General features: G+C 37.4%; 2 protein-coding genes across 3 annotated transcripts in view; one reads left to right on the top strand and one right to left on the bottom strand.

Moving 5' to 3' along the window:
• The window catches only part of NT5DC1 (5'-nucleotidase domain containing 1), a 111,024-nt gene that overhangs the window by 16,574 nt on the left and 74,238 nt on the right, over positions 1–20,212 (top strand). The gene's annotated exons all lie outside the window — the stretch shown is intronic.
• On the bottom strand, positions 596–7,791 carry COL10A1 (collagen type X alpha 1 chain). The gene is made up of 2 exons (XM_031456195.2): positions 7,620–7,791; positions 596–3,447 (listed from the first exon to the last, which is right to left on the bottom strand). The coding sequence occupies exons 1-2, from the start codon at positions 7,771–7,773 to the stop codon at positions 1,577–1,579; spliced, it is 2,025 nt and encodes a 674-aa protein (XP_031312055.2). The 5' UTR covers positions 7,774–7,791; the 3' UTR covers positions 596–1,576.

The following is a 20,212-nucleotide window of genomic DNA, read 5'->3' as shown; positions in this document are numbered from 1 at the left end:
TCACACAGAGAGATTGCTTCTGAGGAATAAAGAGGTGCCTTTATAGTATGTTACTCTGGTGACTTGAGCCAGACTGTCCTAATTCAGCCAGTGGACTGATGGATGCTCAAGAGTAGTGTTTTTCAGCTGGGAAAAATGTTGCCTTTTGATTGACATAAAAATTGCTTGCCTTCCTTTTAATGGAATTTAAGCCATCATAATAATCCTAAATATTATGACTAAAAACAAGTCAAGGCAACAAATAGTAACTGTGGAATATTTGTTCAAACTACATATTTTTCTGCCACCTGCTTCTTTCCCTCCCGGAAGAAAATCACTGCTGTCGGGTGATGGTCTTACTTTTCTATTCCCAGTTTCCAGCCCCCAAGCCTGGCTCGTAGACTGCATGTGGTTCCGATTGATAGCTCTCACAGTGCACCCTGAGTGCTTGGGTGGTGGGAATGCCCATCTCCAATAGAGGGGCGTATCCATGACACCTGTCAAAGCTCCCCGCCACTTTATCATTTTACTTTTTATTAACTTTGTAAAATGAAAAGCCTTAAAAGATTGGTTGAGAATAGCAAATTGCTGGTGTCAAATAAATTCAGCATTATAATCTATTGATGTTATTTTATTGCATTGTAAATAAAGAGTAGGTAAAACATTTTGTGAGGCACAGCTTAAAAGGTTTAAACAGCAACATTAAAATACAGTACAGAGCGTTAATAAATAATATCTTTTCATTTCTAGTCAGATTTTGAAACCCTTGACATTAGTTATAATTTTACTGAAATGGGAAGCCCAAGGTATATATGCTAATACTCTGTAAACCCATAAGATTGTATTACATGAGTCAATAAGGAATTTAAGCAAATTAATCACATTTGCGTTAAATAAATAAAATAGGTCAGACACCCATTTCCAGGTTGTAAAGGGTGTATAGAAAGCTTTTCTGCAGTCAGAAAAGTTTGAAAAGGTTCATGACTAAAGCACCTTGCATTTCCGATTAATTTTAGCACAATATTCTGGGTTTTTTATGAAAGCTGTAAAAAGTCTATATGCACCTGTATACTTGAATATATACTGATGAAGGGGGCTCTTTCAGCCTTGGAGTGATGCACCATCAGAAAGATCTTAGGATACACAGTGTCTTTTAAATTTGAATATTCAAGTAGTTAAGTCCCATAAAGACACACATCACCTCCTAGATGTTTCCTAGAAATTCTCCTGCTAATTGTTAGAAACAGGCTTATTTTAAAAGGAAATGCTGAATTTCTGACATCAAATTTGACATAATTTGGTGTCACATTTCAGGGTTTTTGGTGGTCTTTTTTTTAGGTTAGCAGGACTTTTATGGTGAAATTTGCAAATACTGAAGGAATTCACAGAAAACTTTAAAGAGACTTAGGATTGCTGACCAGAAACTCTCTAGGGTCTTCACATATTCTTTCCCGTGTCTGACAGCCCGGATCTGTATTTTGGAAAACTAAAATTAGTCACATTTTTTTTCAGCCTACTTCCATGTGCATTTGTGGGGCAGGGTGGAGTTGGGGGAGGCCTTTTCAAGCAGAATGATACTAGCTGGCTGGGAACACGCTCACATTGGAGCTACTAAGAATCCTGAGAAAGAGGAGTGGACATACTCAGAGGAGTACAGCCCGTTTGTCCCTGCATTGGGCAGCTGGAGCCAAACCTGGTCGTCTTCTGTGAGATCGATTATGGCGCTACCTGAAGCCTGATCCAGGTAGCCTTTGACGTATTCATCGTAGGTGTACATTACAGGGGTGCCATTCTTATACAGGCCCACCCAAGCATGGGTCCCTTTCACATGTATGTGGTAGGAGAAGTAATATATTCCTGGTATCTTGCAGGTGAAGATTCCAGTTCTTGGGTCATAATGCTTCTGGCTATTATATAAAATCTTGTCAAATGGGATGGGACTGCCTATAGCTGGATAAGCTTTAGAGAGAATAACAGTGAAAGCAGATACAGGCATTCCTGTTACTCCCTGGTTGGCACTAACAAAAGGCCTTTGGCCTGCCTTTACAGAACCCTCTGGCAGGACGGCTTGGCCTGGGGGCCCTGGGGGTCCTGGGGGCCCTGGGAGGCCAGGCTCTCCAGCATGGCCTTTTGGACCTGGAGGCCCTGGTGGCCCAGTGGGTCCATTGAGGCCCTTAGTTGCTATGCCAGCAGGACCAGGAGGACCTGGAGTTCCTGGATCCCCTTTAGATCCAGGGAATCCTGGAATGCCCGGTGGTCCAATGGGGCCTCTGGTACCTGGTATTCCAGGGGCACCTCTTGGACCAGTCTCACCATTATGTCCAGGCAATCCCTTAGCTCCTGCTGGGCCCACAGGGCCTGGGAGACCAGGAGGTCCTCCAATTCCACGGTCACCTTTTGGGCCTGGTAACCCTGGGTTACCTTTGGGACCATTGAGACCTGGCTCTCCTGGGTACCCTGGTTTTCCATCTAACCCGGAGGTGCCCCTTTCTCCCTTAGCCCCAGGGTATCCTGCAGGCCCCACTGGCCCTGTCTCACCTTTAGGCCCTGGGATCCCATCGTTGCCTGGGATGCCTTTTGGCCCTTGGGGTCCCATATTTCCAGGGGGTCCAGTGAGACCTGGTTCCCCAGGATGGCCTACTGGGCCTTGTTCCCCTTTGGCACCTGGAGCCCCTGGAAGGCCTATAGGTCCTCTTTGTCCCTTCAAGCCTGGCAAGCCTGGTTTCCCAAAGCCACGAGCACCTGGGGGCCCTGCTATTCCCGGAGCCCCAGGCTGACCTTTTGACCCTGGAACCCCTGGCTGGCCTGGGGCTCCAGTGGCTCCTGGCTTTCCAATGCCTTCTGGTCCTTGTTCCCCTGGAGGACCTTGGGGGCCTGGTGAGCCAGTTGGCCCCCTTTCTCCTGGAAAGCCCCGATCACCTTTGATGCCTGGCTGTCCTGGAAGCCCATTTTCACCTCTCTTTCCCACTCCAGGAGGGCCAGGTGGTCCCATGGGACCCTGAGGGCCTGGAAGACCCCTGTCACCTGGGCGGCCAGGAGCACCATATCCCGTTTCCCCTTTCTGCCCATTCATACCAGGAACTCCTGGTGCACCCTTTTCTCCAGGAAAGCCCCTGGGTCCTGGGGCTCCTGTAGGTCCCTGTTGTCCAGGTTTTCCTGTAACAGAAATTCCAGCTGGGCCAGGGATTCCAGGTGGCCCCGGTGGGCCCCGTGGTCCTGGTAAACCAGCTGGTCCGATATCTCCTTTTGGTCCAGATGGTCCTCTCTCTCCTTGTTTTCCTGGGAGTCCTGTCAAACCTGGCTTCCCAGTGGCTGACGGTCCCGGCGGTCCTGGCAACCCTGGCTCTCCTTGGGGTCCTGGACTTCCAGTGCCTGGTTTTCCTGGTGGTCCAGAAGGACCTGGGTGCCCTCGAGGTCCAACAGGGCCTGGTGGACCAGGAATACCTTGTTCTCCTCTTACTGCTATACCTAAAGACATGCACAGTACACACACCCAGAGGGGAGGTTGGTTAGTAATGTTAAAGAATCATTGCTTCTCACAGCATAAATGAGGACAAGACATTGCAGTTTCAATCAGTCCATTTTGGCAGACTCATCTTAAATGGTTTCAGACAATACATTTTATATTTTTAGAAAACATTGCCAGAGATACTAACTACTATATATAAAATAGATAAACAACAAGGTCCTACTGTATAGCACAGGGAACTGTATTCAATACCTTGTAATAACCTATAATGAAAAAGACTATGAAAAAGAATATATATGTATAACTGAATCACTATGCTGTACACCAGAAATTAATACAACATTGTAAATCGACTATACTTCAGTAACAAAATTTTTAAGTAAAAAGTGAAAAACTGCTAGAGAAGATGATTTCATAAGACCATGGTTACCATAATACTTTCATTACATCCTAATGATTTGTGAAAATAAGCCAGAGTTGAAGAATTCATTTAGAATAAGAGTGCATTGGATATAAATTTATCACATTTATTTTAGGAAAATCATCTACCTAGAAAGGAAAGGGGAAAAAGATATTTGATAGAAAAAGAAAGAATCAAGTAGAGAGTAAATGGGAATGAGTTTAAGTAACAGTTTTCCCTCACAAAAACTGCCCTATAAGATAAAGGAGAAATACAGTCTATCCTAATTTACATCTGCCTTGGCCCTGCTGAACACAGGTTAGATTTAGGTTGATTTTTAAAATTTTTTGACCTCAGTACATAGTGTTAGCTCTTACATTCTCTGTTACTGACTTGAAATTGAAACAAGGAATTAGAGAATTAGACCTAATGGGCAAGGTACATAAAATAGTAAAGTGCTTTTATAAAGTTTTCTTTGATTAATGCAAGTAGATATTGTTGATTTCATAGAGCTATGGGTTCATCAGAGCTAAATACTTCTACTGGTGTAATAAATTTAAACCAAAAAATCACTTGTTCAGTGCCTGTGATGTGAAATGTGCTGTGGAGCCACAAGTATAGGGAAAGCGCAGGACACGTCCTATAAGGGCTTCAGTCACAAAAGGAATAAAGCAAGTGTCCATGTGATAAGTGCTTTAAGAGGGGTCCAGGGTTTTAGTTTTAGTCATTCAAAGAGGGAGGTAACAGAGAGAGTATTGCTGGTGTTAGGATATTACCATTAGGGAACTATTACCGTGTCAGAGAATCTTTAGGCAATAATCTCTATAAATGTCTAAATGAAATAGTCTTTCTCAGGTAACTAGCAAAGATGGTAATGAAATTACTTAAGTTTCTAAATATCTACTTGCAGGATTTGTATTAAAAATCATTTTCTGTTTAATAAATTTTCAGAAATGTAATTAGAATGCCTAAATATACTATTTAGATTCTTATGCTGTCAGAAAATGATTCATAGTAATGGTAGATTTAGTAGATGTCACGGTAGTTGAATAGTTTGGTCAAAACCCTGAAAATGACTTATAGCTATGACTTCTCGAGCTACATCTTTTCTGTACAAAAAATATTGATATACTTAAACTCCACTTAACTAAATCTTTAATGGCTTTAAAAATCAAAATGAAGACTTAAATAAAATTACTATTAAATGAAATGAATTGTAAATTGCCTTTGAAAATGTATTTTTATGGGTATAGTTCCTTTTAACTGTTAGTTGTTGTTATATTAATGTATTTTTAAAAATCTTTCATATTAATTAACTGGCATTTAAGAAATAGTCAGCCAACAATAGTTGCTGATATCATACTTTTAGATAGAGATGTTACTTATATTTGAAAACCGTTTGATGACGAAATATAAAATGCATAGCAGAATCATTAAAACAGATATACTGAAATAGGAAAATCATTTCAGTCTTGGGTATCTTTATATTTTATACTAGTTAGAAGTTACATTTCATTTTGGGGTTTGCTTTAAGATCTTATTATAAAGATCATGTCTGTACCAAACAATTGTCTTGGTCTGGTTGAAAATCTGTTTAACTGTTAATGTAGGGAGGAAAAGCAGGTCTTGCTGAGAATGACTGCGTTGAGCACATTTGAGACTAGAACTCTGAAGATGGAGACCTCTATCACTTGGAATGTTAGCCTGTTGAGTGCTCTACCTCTCAGTGTATGAGAGAACGTGACTTCTGTTGTATCCTTGGGGGACAGCCCCTGTTTGTAGCTTAATAGAGTGGCACCATCCTCAGAAAATAATGATTACCCAGAAGACAAGTTTCTTAAATGCTGACAAAGTGGTTGACTGGGTCAGAATGCGGCGCCCATGTGCCCACCAGTTGTGGAATCCTCTGCAGCATAACTTAGTGTGTTTTGGCTGAGTTCTCTTTTAATCTGTGTTGAACAGATGTGCCTAGGGATTACGTGGGAATTCTTTGTATATCTATTATCAGCTCAGTGTTTTGCTTGTGTAAATTGTGGGCTTTTCTCTTCACTTGACTGCCAATGCATAATAATGTATTTGAGTTTCTACCTTGTATTATCAGGTAAAGTGGATTAATAGTTAAAATACAGCTACTATATTTTTCATTTGTTAAAAAAGATATATATTTCATTTTTTCTGCAGAAATAACCAAAATGATGCAGTACATTATGGTGAAAAGATAGAAAACATTTTAACCTTCTAAAAGTGGTGCATTTTATTTTTGATTCATGATGGTTTGTTATGGTCTTGGTAAGCTACAGAGAGTCTGAATTTGTGATCATAGAAAGTGTGACCCAGGGCTGCTTGTCATAGCATGTCAAATTGTGCTTGTTGCTTCTAGTAAAGTAGCAGGTTTTCTTCTTTTTATTCTTTTCTTCCTAACTTTTTCTTTCTCATATTTTATTTGTATTTTGAGACATTCAAGACTGTTGAGTACTTTGCATTTATTTTTTACTATAAGCTACCTTTTATGAAACATTTAAAATTTTACCTTTCTTCTGAAGAAGGCAGTCCTATAAATTTAATTTGCTAAAAATGGTTGTCTCCACAAGCATAATTTTTAAAGTTTATGGCAAATATTCTTAGCTCTATTTGTAGGATAAAATATGTATGCATAATGAAAATAATACTATGGAAAAGAAATTTGAATCCTACAATCAGTTCAGATTATTCAGGGTAATTCAGTCCTGTAACCGGCAGTTTGTGTCAGATGCTATTAAATGGGATTAATGAATATGAAACCTAATAGTCTCTCTTCTTCGAGAATCCGTTAGTACTTTATATGCATTGTATCAGTACTCTTCACAGTACCCAAGAAAGCTGAGTAGATGAAGAACAGATCCAAGAAAAAAGTTAAAACTTATCTGAGGCTACAGCACCAGTACTGTAGTAGTAGTAGGAAGAGGAGGAAGAGGAGAGAAGTGGTAGTAGTAATAATAGAAGGAGGAGTGATGGAAACAGTGTGAGAAGTAGTAGTAGCAGGAGAGCCGGTGTAGTAGTCGTCGTAGTAGCAGTAGGAGTAGAGTAGGAGTAATAGCTAACACTTCAGCACTTTACAGATTAACTCATTTAAGCTTCAGAACAGCTCTTTGAAATAGGTGCTCCTTGTTTTACAAATGAAGACGCTAAAGCACAGAGAAGGCAGTAAGGCTTGCAAAGCTGCTGGGAGGTAGTTAAGTCCGCGCACTTAACTGCCAAGCAAAAATGCATTGAAAATTGTGAGAACTGCTACTTTGCTTGCCTGTTACATTTCTTCAGAGGGCATCTAATTTGACAATTAGTACTCAATTTTGTATGTATTTGTAAGCTAGCAGAGTAAGTTTTTAAAGTAAATATATGTCAGCATTTAGGTATACAAACCTGCTATTCTTTTTATAGACAATTGGCAATTTTTTTAGTTAAAATATTATAAACATAATTAATTTGACTGGATTACTATTTCTAGATTATGGGTAGTTATTTGTGCAAAAGCATCATTTGAGGGAAAAAAATTTCTACACCTAAAGTTTCCTAATAATCTTCAGGTATATCTCTGTGCTGTACGTGTGTGAAGAATTTGAATGTTCTTGAACAGACCTACTTTTTCCGTAAGTCATTCAAATGGGCTAATTGAGGAGTTTGAAGATAATTTAACCCCAAACAGAATTTAAAACATTTTGTTAAAGAGATCATTAAGATTGTAGAAAGCAACAACTCACTAGTTAATAAAGCAAAATGTATAGTTCAGTTTACCTTTACTCTTTATGGCGTAGGGAATGAAGAACTGTGCCTTGGTGTTGGATGGTGGGCCTTTTATGCCTGTAGGTGTTTGGTATTGCTCGGTATAAAACACTCCATGAACCAAGTTCAAGGATGTTAGCAGCAAAAGGGTGATTTGTGGCAGCATGTTCTCAGGTGGAGTCTGAAAAACAGAAAAGAATAATTTCATAGAGCTTTGTTATTGGCCTGTTTTGTTTTTCTAATGTTGCCCAGATGAACTCTTTATATAGTTATCTACTTTTTATAAACCTTATCCTATATATTCTGAACAGATTCCATAAATTAATGAGAGTTATAATTCATAATTATATGAATATATGTCTTAGTTGTGTCTGGAAACCACATCCAGGTAATCCAGTGAAAACAAAGTAGTTGAAATAAAAGAAACACAGAAACTGTAGTTGGATGTCTGTATTAAATAATTCAACATCTTTGATATAGACTGAAATTACCAGTAGTCTCAAATACACTGAAATTCAGATTAGGACATATTTTTACAAATATAGTTTTATTAAGACTGTTTTTAGTAGACTGATACAAATTAAACTTTCTGAGTGCATTTTAGTGGAAAGCCTTTTTTTTTTTTAATTGAAGAAAACAAATAGTTAATTTATTGAAGCTTGTTTCCCCATAAGCTAACATGGAGGTCCACCAGTGAGCATCAAGTCATGGACTTACCTGGATGCTGGGACTTCCTGGAGTTAGTTTACCAGCTTTCTGCCTTCCTCTGTGCCCAGGTGAGCAGTGCAGAAGGTGCCCTCTCCAGAGCTGTCCTGCAGTATTTATACTGTTTCTCCCTTACTACATGAGGTCACCCTGAGTTTAAGCTCCTCCCCTTGCCCCAGAGGTGAAAAGCACTAATTATGGTGGAAAGTTCTATTGGGCAGGCATACAAGATTAGGTCAGGCTCTCTTTTCCTTGTTTTCTTATTGAAAAATAAACTCTTTGTCTTAAATGTATATTAATAGTTTTAACCATGCACCATCTTTTTCTGTGCTTTTATTTTAGAAGTTATTACTCATGTTTAGGTTAGTTCATAATGGGATGATCCTACCCTCTTTATATTTTTATAAAGCACATTCTTGTGTTATTTGGTTGAAAATATTTGGTAGTATATGAAAGTAGAGGAAAAGGCCTTTGGAGGGGAGTGTGATTTTAAATCATCATCTAAATTCTTCAGTTATTACATAAAGCCATCAATGTGTCCATTAATATTTATAAATTTTGTATGAAAATAGCTTATTTCAGTTCTTATTTTTAGGCTCAAGAGAAACATAATGATGAAAATGTAGGTATGCTATTTTGTATTTTAGGATTTTAGTGTAAGTCAGTCCTCGGACTTTAATAAGAAATTTAAAATATATTAGCATATAAATATTACATGCTTTTGCATATTAAATATTTAAAAATTTCCAGACAGAGGCAAGACATCCATGAATTTAATAGTAGAGTTAGCAATATAATTACCCTGAAGGATTTAAATTCATTGTTTACAGCACTATACTGTATTCAGTAAATGGCTTCAGATTTTATTGCTTAATTTTGAGTTTTCCTTTAGAGTTGCAGTGGAGAGTACAAAAACCCTTAACTTGATAATATCATATCATGTCCATTTAAATAAGGTTGCTATATTCATTTCAGAAGAAAAACAGTCTTCAGACTTTGCTTTTTAGAAATATTACTGCTTTAACTTGCAGTTTCCTTCAGGGATCTTAAATCAGCCCAGTTAGAAATATTTTTCTACCCCAAGTATGGAAGTAAATGTTATCTTTGTTATTTTCACTGGTTAGCATTCTCCTTAACAATATTAGGAGACTCTTAAAATAATTTTTCAAGATCCTAAGGAATCTAATAAAAACAGGAAGTTGAGAAGCCAAATTTTGATTCTTATTTAATTTTATTATTTTAGAGCTAAATCCTATCAACTGTACAGGTGAAGTAGGTGAGAAGGAAAAGTCCATAATAGACATAGGTGCATCTTTTTTAAAAAATCTCTGCAGAACTAAAGTAATATGGATTCAGGATGGATCAGTAATTGAAATAATTGAATGAAGTGGGTGAAATAAGGGTTTGTACTTTTTCTTTTCCCTTCTTCCTCCCCTGCATGTAATTTTCTGCATGTATTTTGAACTAAGCCTTGTGTGGCACCTTGCAGAAAGGTGAATGGATAACTCACCTCACTGCCTCCCTTTCTCCTAACTCAATTTTAAATCTTTTATCGGTTGCCATATTTTAAAATCTACTTCTATATAATACTCATAGATACACATGAAATATGGCTCTTATATCAGCTCAGATGAACAGAATTTGAAAGTTTATGTTACATTTTCGAATCTTTCTTTCATCATTTGGAAATTATCTGTGGACCAGCATTTGTGGTTATACTATGTCCTCTACTACATCCGTAAGAGACCGCAAAAGATGAGGGAGAGTCATGGCTGCCTTCCATCTATTTATGGTTCATTTGGAAAAGATTTGGAAAAGAGTAAGTGATGCAACATTGTGGATGCCCTTAAATGCTAGGCTGAAGAATTTTTTTTAAAAGGAGTTATTGGAAGTGCATATTCTAGTCTTGTGTGTATATATGGTTACACACACCTAGACACACCCTTATCTGTTTGTAATCGAGACTGATACCCTGTGAGATATCATTCACTCAGAAGTTCAGAGAGTAATTCTCAGCTCTTCATTCTGGGCACCTGTGTAGACCACGTGTTCGTCTGTGGCTATTCCAACTATTTCCAGAATTTTTCACTTTAACTTCTCTAGGTATCTGTTTTTTCATCAACACAATGGAAAGGTTAGACTAGGTTTCCAAGCTCCTCCCAGCTTTAAAATTAGATTATTCTTGTGCTTGAGGTATTTTGCTGTTTCCTGTGGTGAGACAGTGGGCTTGGCTCCACTTGGTAATTATTAGAGACAAAAGTCCATACCAGGTGGTCATATGCCTTCTTTTGGGGACGTGTAAATATATGTGGGTATTTGTCATTCTATATTCCCATTTCACTTTGGGAAATGTGGTGTCTTTATTGAATACGCCTTGGATGTTCAACCCTGTTTGCAAATAGTGTACTTATTTCAGCACAAGGAATTTGACTACTGTTTTCTTTGTTAGTCACATAAGAAGCACTGTCTTCAAAACAGATTATAGAATCAGAATATTTGCTAGCCTCACCCCACCCAATTGTTTATTTAAAACTATTTTTATTCTAGGAGTTTACTTGTAGCTGTTTGAAGTGACTAGTCTGTGGCTTTATGATGAAAACCCATTCTACTTAAAAAACAGAAAGTCATGCTCTTTAAACTCAGTAACCTAAGTGATTTTTGAGTATCAAATATGAATGCTGTTTTTTGCACATCGAGCGTTTGAGCTGCTGTTAAGCTCACCTATTCATTTTCACTTCCCAGGGTCATTCATTAATTCACCAACTATTTCTTGAGTACCTCCTGTGTGTCAGGCATAGAGACGAACAACTGGATGAATACTGTACAGCCCCCACCCTTATGGTATTTAAACAGTGGTCCTCAGCCTTCCTTCCTCACTCCCAGTCCTGAGGGATATGACACAGCTCTTCAGTCTATGAGGTTCATTAAGGTAGTGTTGGCTCAGAGACTCTGTTTTGAAAAAGCTCCTCAGGTGATCATGATGGACTTCTAAGTTGGAATGTCTTAGTCTGGTATCAGTGTTCTATTGCCAGCTTGTTAATATTAGATACATATTTTTGTTGGTTTTGTTCATTTGGTTTTTAACTTTACTGTAGAGAAATTTAGTCTTACCTATAGAAGTTGAGAGAATGGTTACAGTGAATGCCTTTGTACCCACTGCCCAACTTAAGCATCTCAAGTCACTGTCACTCAGTCCTTCCATTCATCAGCTCCCAATGTTTATAACGAATCCCATAAATTGTGCCAATTCGCCTGTGCACATTTCAGTGTACTTCTCCAGGAGGTAAGGAGTTCTTTTCCTTTAAGACAGTGTCTTCATCATACATAAAAAATTAACTATTTCTTAATATTGTCAAATGCTTTAATTCATGTTCACATTTCCCATTATCTTATGTATTTGTGTACACACACACTCACATATAAATATATATGTACACACATGTACATGAACATATATGTACACACAAACATATAGAGATATACAGGCACATATGTAGTATACACACACATGCATACATATTCATACTTTTTTTGTTATTATTGTTTGTTCAACTTAGATTCATGAATTTCCCCTAATTAATCTGTCCCTGTTATGTAGATTTCTTATCCATGTCTCTTTTTCCCCTTTGCAGCTTGTGTGTTGAGAAACTAGGTCATCTCTCTTATACCATTTCCTACAATTTGGATTTTGTTGCCACTTAACATGCTTCCCTGTACCCTATATTTCCTGTTACTTGGTAGTCAGAGCTAGAGGTTCAGTGTGATTCAGGTTTGAGACACACACACACACACACACACACACACACACAAATACGTTTTGGTCAAGAATCCCTTATAGACAGTGGTGTGGTATATTTCAATCAGGAGACCTTTTGTTGCTGGTTGTTTCTCTTCGTGGTTTACTGGGAATGATCATTCCCTGGATATCTTAATTCTAGCATTCCTCCTTTGCTTATTAACTAGATTATTTCTATAAAGAAAAGTACTCCATCAACTATTTGGTTACCCTGAAGTACAGTTTGTATAGAAAAAGCAGGCTAGATGCCTTTGCCAGCATTTAAAATAATAAGCTTGCTTCCTCGCACCCTCCAGACATGGCACAGTGAAGTATTTCAGTAGCATTATGAACTCATGGATTTAAACGTGTTTTATGTGTTTCAAACGTGGTAGTTATTATTCTTATTATTGCTCAGATTTTTCCCCCATTTTTAGTCAGCAGGAGCCTCTTCATGTTGGCTTCTGAATCCTTTTGATATGATCCCAGGAGTCTTTTATAGCATCCTTCCTTTCAGTAGTTTGTGTTTTCCCTGACCCAGATCTGTAATCGGGGAGTCTTGGTTCCTTTTGTGGGAAATAGAAGTTGGAGACCACAGTCTGGGTGTCTGGGTCCTCAGGAGTGTGCATGGCTCCTGAACTGGTCATTGTCCTGAACTGGTCATTGTTTCTAGGCTTTTTCAGTGGAGAGAGCATGCAGTGTTAATTAAGTATATAACATCATAACTACATACTAATACATCCAGTTCACACTGAGGACCACGGAGTATTTTCTTAATGACGTTCCAACTTGTATCTCTAGCTTCTTAGTCCTATACTAAAAATCTCATTCTCATGACAGTAATATAGTTCTTCATTTGCTTTATTCCATGACACTCAATTTCTCAAAAAGCATGACGATTACGACATTCACACCACAGTACTGGAAAAGGTTCAAGATTATTTTTGCAATCCTTTTGGTATTTCACTGAATCTCTATAGTCAAATTGCTGTGCCTTACAGTCCCTTGAACAGGTTCATTTCTATGTAGTAATGCTACCCACTCAATTCACTGTTAGGTCTGTGTCATTTTGCTTTCAATTTTTGGAAATGCTCTTTTTAAATGTAATTTTGTTTGATACTTTCCTAAAGTTCCCATAGTGTGCTGATAAATGCTATTTAAGGGTTAGGGAGATCTGTATGCTGAAATCCATGATGTAAATAGTCCCACCGTGATCAGTTTCAAGCTGCAAGGGTCAAGACCACCAGCTCACAAAACACCTGAACCTTTACCAAGGCCGGTACAAGCCAGCTCCAGCATACATTACATATCTCCCAAGTCAGACTTAGAAAACAAGGAATATTCAGAGAAACCTGGCTTCCATTAATGACTTTTTCACCCTGTGTTTCACCTTCCTTCTCTAAGTAACCTTTTCTAAAAAGCATTTTTTATTGAAGTATAGTTGATTTACAATATTGTATTACTTAAAAAAATGTTTTTGATTTTTCCTTCAATAATTTTTAAAAATAGGTACTCATTCATACCTCCTTCCAATTTCTTTGATAAATGGCATCATAATATACATATTTTATTCTACCCCTTTTTATGGAACAGTTTTATCTGGCGTTCTTTGCCTAACATCATGGAAAGATGGTCCACGTTCCTTTTTACAGCTGCATAGCACTCCGCTGTGTGAATGTGCCGTCGTACTTTCGACAGTTTCCCTATTGATGAGCATCTGTGTTATTTCCTCTCTTGATAATACAAATATTTCTACAGTGATAACTTTGTGTGTATATCTACTTTTGCCTGAATCTTTGGGAGAGATTCTTGGAACTTGGATTCATGGGTCAAAAGGTAAATGCATGTGTAATTTTGTTCCATATCATTAAATTCCCCTCCATAGATGTTGTGTTGTTTTACATTTCCACCAGCGCTGTGTTAGAGTGCCTGTTACCCCACGGCCTCCCCAACAGGATGTGTTGTTTAGATCTTATTGAACTTTCAGATTTTTGCTCATCTTAAAGGTGCAAATTGGAATCTTGGTCTAGTTGCCATTTTCATTCTTACTAAGTGTGTGGTTGAGCATCTTTTCCTATAGGTTAGACCACATTTCTAGCCCACTTCTCCTAGAAGTGTTCGGCATCATATAAACCTCTTTACTGTGGTCTAGTTTGCACGTGTTTTTCCCAGTTTGTCATTTATCTTTTTAGTTTGCTCACAAGGAGTTTTTTCACGTTTAAAATTTTCTTTTAAGATTTATTAATTTTTGATTCGGGGTATTGTTCTTTCATAGACTCAAAGCTCTCAGGGACATTAAAAGTTATCTAGATCAGTCACATCATTCTTTAGATGAGGACACTAGTTCCTCTGTTATGTGTCTCATTCCCTAAGGTTTAATCGAGCTAAATTTCTGAAGAGCTGTTGGTGAGGGAGCCCGTTGAAGGAAAATGCCACGGACTGAGCTAATGTGTTCATCTTCTTACCCGGCAGGATACTGACTTTCCTTTTCCTCTAATCCTTCAGTCTTCAGCAGTGGAAATGGGGAAAGTGCCCAGAAGTTTATGTAGGGCACCTGAAGACCCACAGCTTCCACCACCACCTAGCTGTACCTCATTCCTCTTGAAAAAGTTTCTAAAGAACATTTGTAGATGCTATTACAGAGCCTAAGAGCTAAAAATAATCTATTTGTGTAAATAGTCTAATGTGGCTTAGTGGTTAGATACCTGCTGAGGTCCTGAAAGGAGAAATTCATGCATAAAAACAGGTGTTGATGAAAACATTTAAAATTTCAGACCAGGTCAAGAAAAACTGAGAGTCATTTAGAAAGTTTGAACAAGGGATTTATAATTCTATTTTCTCTTACCCATAAATTGCCACATGACTTAAAGAACTCATTGTTTTTTGCCTCAGATGCCTGATGACATCACTGTCTTTCCATAGTAACCTGCCGGATAAAAATATAGAGCTTCTTGGCTCCTGGACCTAAGATCTTTAAGGATCTTGGCCACCCAACAGTTTCTCGGCCGTTCAAACACGTTTCTACTTTATTTATAAGTTCAGCTTTTGTGTGCAGCCCCTGCTAAGTTGGAAGGAGTAATTAGAGAGTTAAAGTGTTAATTAGGGAAGTCACAGGGTGATGCCTTTTACTTAAATCTCTTTGCCCCCCTATTTATTATCCTATGCAGAAAACTCTACATATGCTAAATCTCTTTGCTCCCTACCTGAAGGATACGAAGTACATAGAAGGTAAAAAGTACAGTTTCTGTGAGTGGCAACAGACCACCAAGAAACCTGCCTTCAACACTGATAACTCATGCAGCTATTTAATTTACTCATCTCAACAATTAGACTACATCCCAGAGTTTTCAGTTTAAGTAATGCTGGGCCCTAGTCCACTAAGCCTTTGATCAAACAACTTGGTCACCTGGGACAGACCCAGCAAACAGACCTTAATTACCTATTACCCCTAACTGTGGACCGATGCTAAAAGACCACTCTTCCTGCCATCTCTAGCTCCTTCCTCTTGCCCATCACAGGTCACCTGGCCCTCTTGCACCCTGGTTTCCTCATTGGTGAAATCCCTAAAGTCTGTTTACTTGCTTTCAGATTTTAAAGGGAATTACTATTTAGAGGAAATGTACAAAATAAAAAGTAAAATAAAAGGTATGCACCACAAAGATATAATGACTATTAATAGTGGTGTTCTCCCCGTAACCTTAGTGCTAAGCTTCTTTCAGTTGTCTTTTATCACCTATGTCAAAATAAATCTTGCCCCTTGTGATGCTAATAAGGCTGAAATGTAGACGTGCTCTGGTCCTCCCATGTTTTCTCTTATTTTTATTTGTTAGGAGCCTTGGAGGGTGAAATATATATAAAGTGTTAGAACGGTGCCTGGGAATGCTCAGTAAATGAGAATAATGGTGATGACCACACTGATGTTGACGTAAACATCTCTGATGTTATACTTGAATCTCTTCATAGCTCCAGTCTTCTCAGATGTTTGTGGAACTTGAGTCTCTACTGTGTGCCCGTTGCTGGGTTAGATGCTGCCAACCTACTGATGATCTTAGTCTTATGGAGGAGGGAAATGGCAAACAGCCTCTTAGGACCTTTGTTCTGGCTCCTTTAGAATCCAGAATTCATGGATTCTGGCGTGAAATCATTTTCCAAATCATCAGATGGTGTCCTCTCATCACACTTTATACCCATTCCTGAATGTAACTCAAGGACTATTGGTTATTTATCACCAAAACTCCACTCTGCACAGGTGGTACCTGGTACAAATCATGGACCTTGTAAATATTTGCTGAATGAAGAAATCAAGAGCTTTAGGAGACCAGATTTCAGTATTTATTGAGTGTGGGCATTTTGCCTCAGACTTGTGGGCATTTAGGGGTGGGTCCTTTTGCACAGTGTTGGTTTGAATCTGGGTCTTTTCAGTCTGTCTTACCTTAAAATAACTCTGAATTCATGCAGAAGTCACAGCATCAACAACTGCTTCCCAAAGCCATTTTCACAAGAGACTAAGTGTGGCTCCTGTTCTGCTGTCTGTGCGTGTCCAGCTGTCCTACTGGCAATCAAGTTACAGTTTCAGGGTTAGATTTTCCAAAGACAGTGTTTCTCAAGGTAGCCATTGTCGGAGGTGTAGAGTTAAGGGGAATGGGTGCAGGATAGGGGCTGGGTGGAGGGAAAAATCAAAAAAAGAAGAGGAACCCAGACTCTTGGGAATTTAAAGAGGTTTCTTTAAATGTCTCAGAAACCTGAGCTGTACAGTTCTAGAGCGATGAATAGCTTTTTAGACAAGCCTGTGCTTCATTTTCCAGATTTGTTCACCCGTCCATACCTTGTTTACTTGTTGATATATCAATTCATTGAAATCCTGAATGTATTCAACACACATGCCAGGAAATACAAATGGGCTGATAGACTACTGACAGCAGTTATTGACTCTTACCCTGCCCCAAAGACTTGTTAGCATCTTCTCTCCTGAATGGAAATATATGACCTTTAAAGGGAACAGAAGTTGTTACCATTTGAAAAGTGAGTACTAGATAGATATTTTAGAACATTCAAGTTTGTTAAGATGAAAAATTAGAGAATTACATTCAGTATCACAAAAAAATGAATATTAGAGCTGCAAGAAATACTAATCTTAGTAAGTACCAGAAACTGATATTTAAATTTTGTCTGAAGCAGACACAAACCCATTTTTTTTAATGACTCTAACTTAGTCCTCTGGATAACAATCACACACACACACACACACACACACACACACACACACACACACACACACACAAAACCTGTATTTAGCAAAGATATGTTTGGGCAGAATTAACTTTTTCCCATGAAAACCAGAGGTAATGTACCATTCTATTACATAATGAATGATATAATACGATTTTGTGTTCCACAAGTTGTACTAAATACTCTAGCCTCATTATTCTTTAATTCAAAAGAGATATGTTTTAGCTATGCTTCAGGCACTACTCTGGGCTGTGGATCAGCATACCCATCCCTGTTCATGTTTTCACAAATACTCTTATTTACTGTGCCTATATATTTGTGTGGAAAACCAGGTGTCTTTCAGAGCTTTGAAATCTGTTAGAAAATATCCACCTGAATAGCTAACATATTTTAAGCTTTTACTGTGTGCTCCGTAAAGAGATTTGCATTATCTCATTTACTTCTTATAGCAGCCCCATGAGATAGGTACTGTTATTATTCACATCTTTAGACATGAAGAATTGAGACCCAGAGAGGTTAAGCATCCTAGCCAAGATCACACAGTAGGTGATGGTAAAGCTATTTTCTATGGATGTATTTCTTGAGGATTTACAAGGGACCCAGTATTATTTAAGTAAAGCACTATTTAATTCCGAACTACTGTGTTGGCTGTTCTTTGTTAAGAGTTTGTATGAAAGTGTAATTCCCTACACTTGCTTCCCAGATCTTTTGAAACTGAAGGAAGCTGTTTTCATTCTTTGCTCTTGAAAGAGCCATGTTGTTTTAGTTCTAGCATGGGTGGGTTTAGAAATTGCTAATTAAAAAAGAAGCTAATTGAAAAAGCAAACAGTGCTAATGTTGATATGTTTGCTTTTATACTGAAGAAGTGTCTAACATGCTTATTTTTAGCCCATCATGTTCTTTTATGATTGAAAGGCAGGGTGGCATGACTAAAAAATTCTCGATATTGTGAGAGATGTTTGAATTATTACTAATATTTTAATCCTAACAATGGATAAGCTGTAGTAAAATTTATGAGAGCTATTTGTTCTGAAAAAAGTTTTTTTTTTCAGAAATGTAGAAACTTTAATGTGGGATTCTCAACTCCAGAGAGTTTGATTTTTTTTTTTTTAAAGAAAAGGCAGAGAGCTTTTTGTGAAATCATCATTTGAATCTCTTGCTATTATATCCTAAGTGACCTTTGACCAACTTCTTCAAATCCTACTATCTCCTTAGATTTAATATGTTCAAAGTAACTCAACTCTGAGCTAATAATTTACCTAACCCCTATCTTTAGTTTACCCCTGCCCTTCAAATGGAAAAATCATTTTTCCGTTGTCAAATACATCGTAAAGAACTCAAATATCGTGTGAAAACTTAAAATTCACTTTAAATTTAGTATTATCCTATTTTAAACTAGGACTAGCATGCTTATCAAAGAATTTTTTTCCTCCAAATCTAAGTTCAGTATTGTTTTTATAAAAAGTTGTGTTCCAGTATACAGTTTTATTGATATAACGCCACTTCTTAATTTTGAGTACATAGCAGTTTTATTATTTGTGTTTAGTATTTAGATGTAATTTCTGAGTGGAGCTGATGGAATGGCATTAGAATTTATGCTTGATTTTGCAAAAAATAACACTCATTTACATATACTAGTAGGATGTGTTCGGAATTTCATTTTTTGGATCTTCAGATTTGTGTAGAATTTTATATTTTAGCATGTGTTAAAAGTGACAGAGGAGTGCCCTTGATTACAACTATGATGTTAAGAGAATAAGATTAGATATTGGGGTATTTTCCATTTTGCCTCCAGTCCTGCTTTTGGTTTGATTTTTTCCATTAACCTTTATTTCTCCATTGGTAAATTTAGTTTATAATTGCGTTTTAACTTTGCAACCCGTAAACAGAAGCCAGGAAAAGCTTTTAAAGATTAATTTAGTAAAAGACATTATTGATCATATATGACAGATAAAATAGTGCAGTTACAAAAAATAGAGGTATGTGTATAGTAAGTATTAGTGCAAATATAAAAATACACATATAATGAGGAAATAATTATTTGGCAAAAATTCTGGTAGGAGAATTTAAGGGGGAAATATTAAGAGTTTTGTAGCCCTTGGGAAACAACCAACCTTACCAAATATGTTTTTTTGGGGAAGGAAAGCTCTCAGTCTACTAATAACAATTTGTAAGTGACTGAAGACTTAAAATTCTGTTATTTAGTACAAATGTTGATTAAACTTGTGTAGATTTTGGGTAATGCAATTATTATGTTTTGGATAACACCTTTTAAAAGCTGACTTCACAGTACTGTTGAGAAATAACTGTATTTGAGAACCATCTGTTCTTATATCTTATTTTACCCTCAGTTCTGATACATCAAAATTCTTGTACATTTTAATGCATATTGTATGCTACAATAGAACAGTGTTGAACTGCTTTTAAAAGGCATTTGGCTTTGCAGTATTGATTAAATTTATCAGAATTTTTAAAAAACATTTTGTATGACAATAAAGAGCCCTTAGCTTAAATTTAAAAAGCACTTTAAGATCTGATTTTCCATTTGAAAAGTACATATGTGGGGCATTTTAAGAGCTGTGGTTCTTTAGATATTTATTGTCATGGGAGGAAAGGGAGAAATAGGAGTATATCTTTGTTTTCCTTAAATGACATTATAAATATTAAGTCATTGTCAAGGTAACAGCCATTTGTATAAAAATTGTCTGTCTTTGAGACCCTAATAAGGCCCTTGAGTTGCTGTTGGTCATTTTTAAATAGCATTCTGTGATTGTCACTAATTAGATCTGATTCAGCTTTGTCTTCATACCGGACTTGGATTTGTTTTGTGTCTTCTGTGCCTCAGGTACTTTGCTTTTCTCATTTGATCCACAGAACCTCCTGTGACAGTATCACT

This window comes from Camelus dromedarius, chromosome 6 (assembly GCF_036321535.1).
Source record: "Camelus dromedarius isolate mCamDro1 chromosome 6, mCamDro1.pat, whole genome shotgun sequence".
In the NCBI taxonomy this organism is placed as follows: domain Eukaryota; kingdom Metazoa; phylum Chordata; class Mammalia; order Artiodactyla; family Camelidae; genus Camelus; species Camelus dromedarius.
The sequence above is the reverse complement of the archived record's forward strand: the minus strand, read 5'-3'. Positions and strand labels throughout refer to the sequence as shown.

What these genes read in the sequence shown, in the direction of transcription:
- COL10A1 (XM_031456195.2), bottom strand. Translation starts at nt 7,773, where the DNA reads ATGCTGCCACAAATCACCCTTTTGCTGCTAACATCCTTGAACTTGGTT. An exon ending in CTACGCCATAAAGAGTAAAG is followed by an intron (nt 3,448 to 7,619) that starts GTAAACTGAACT and finishes GCATGTCTTTAG; the next exon opens with GTATAGCAGTAAGAGGAGAA.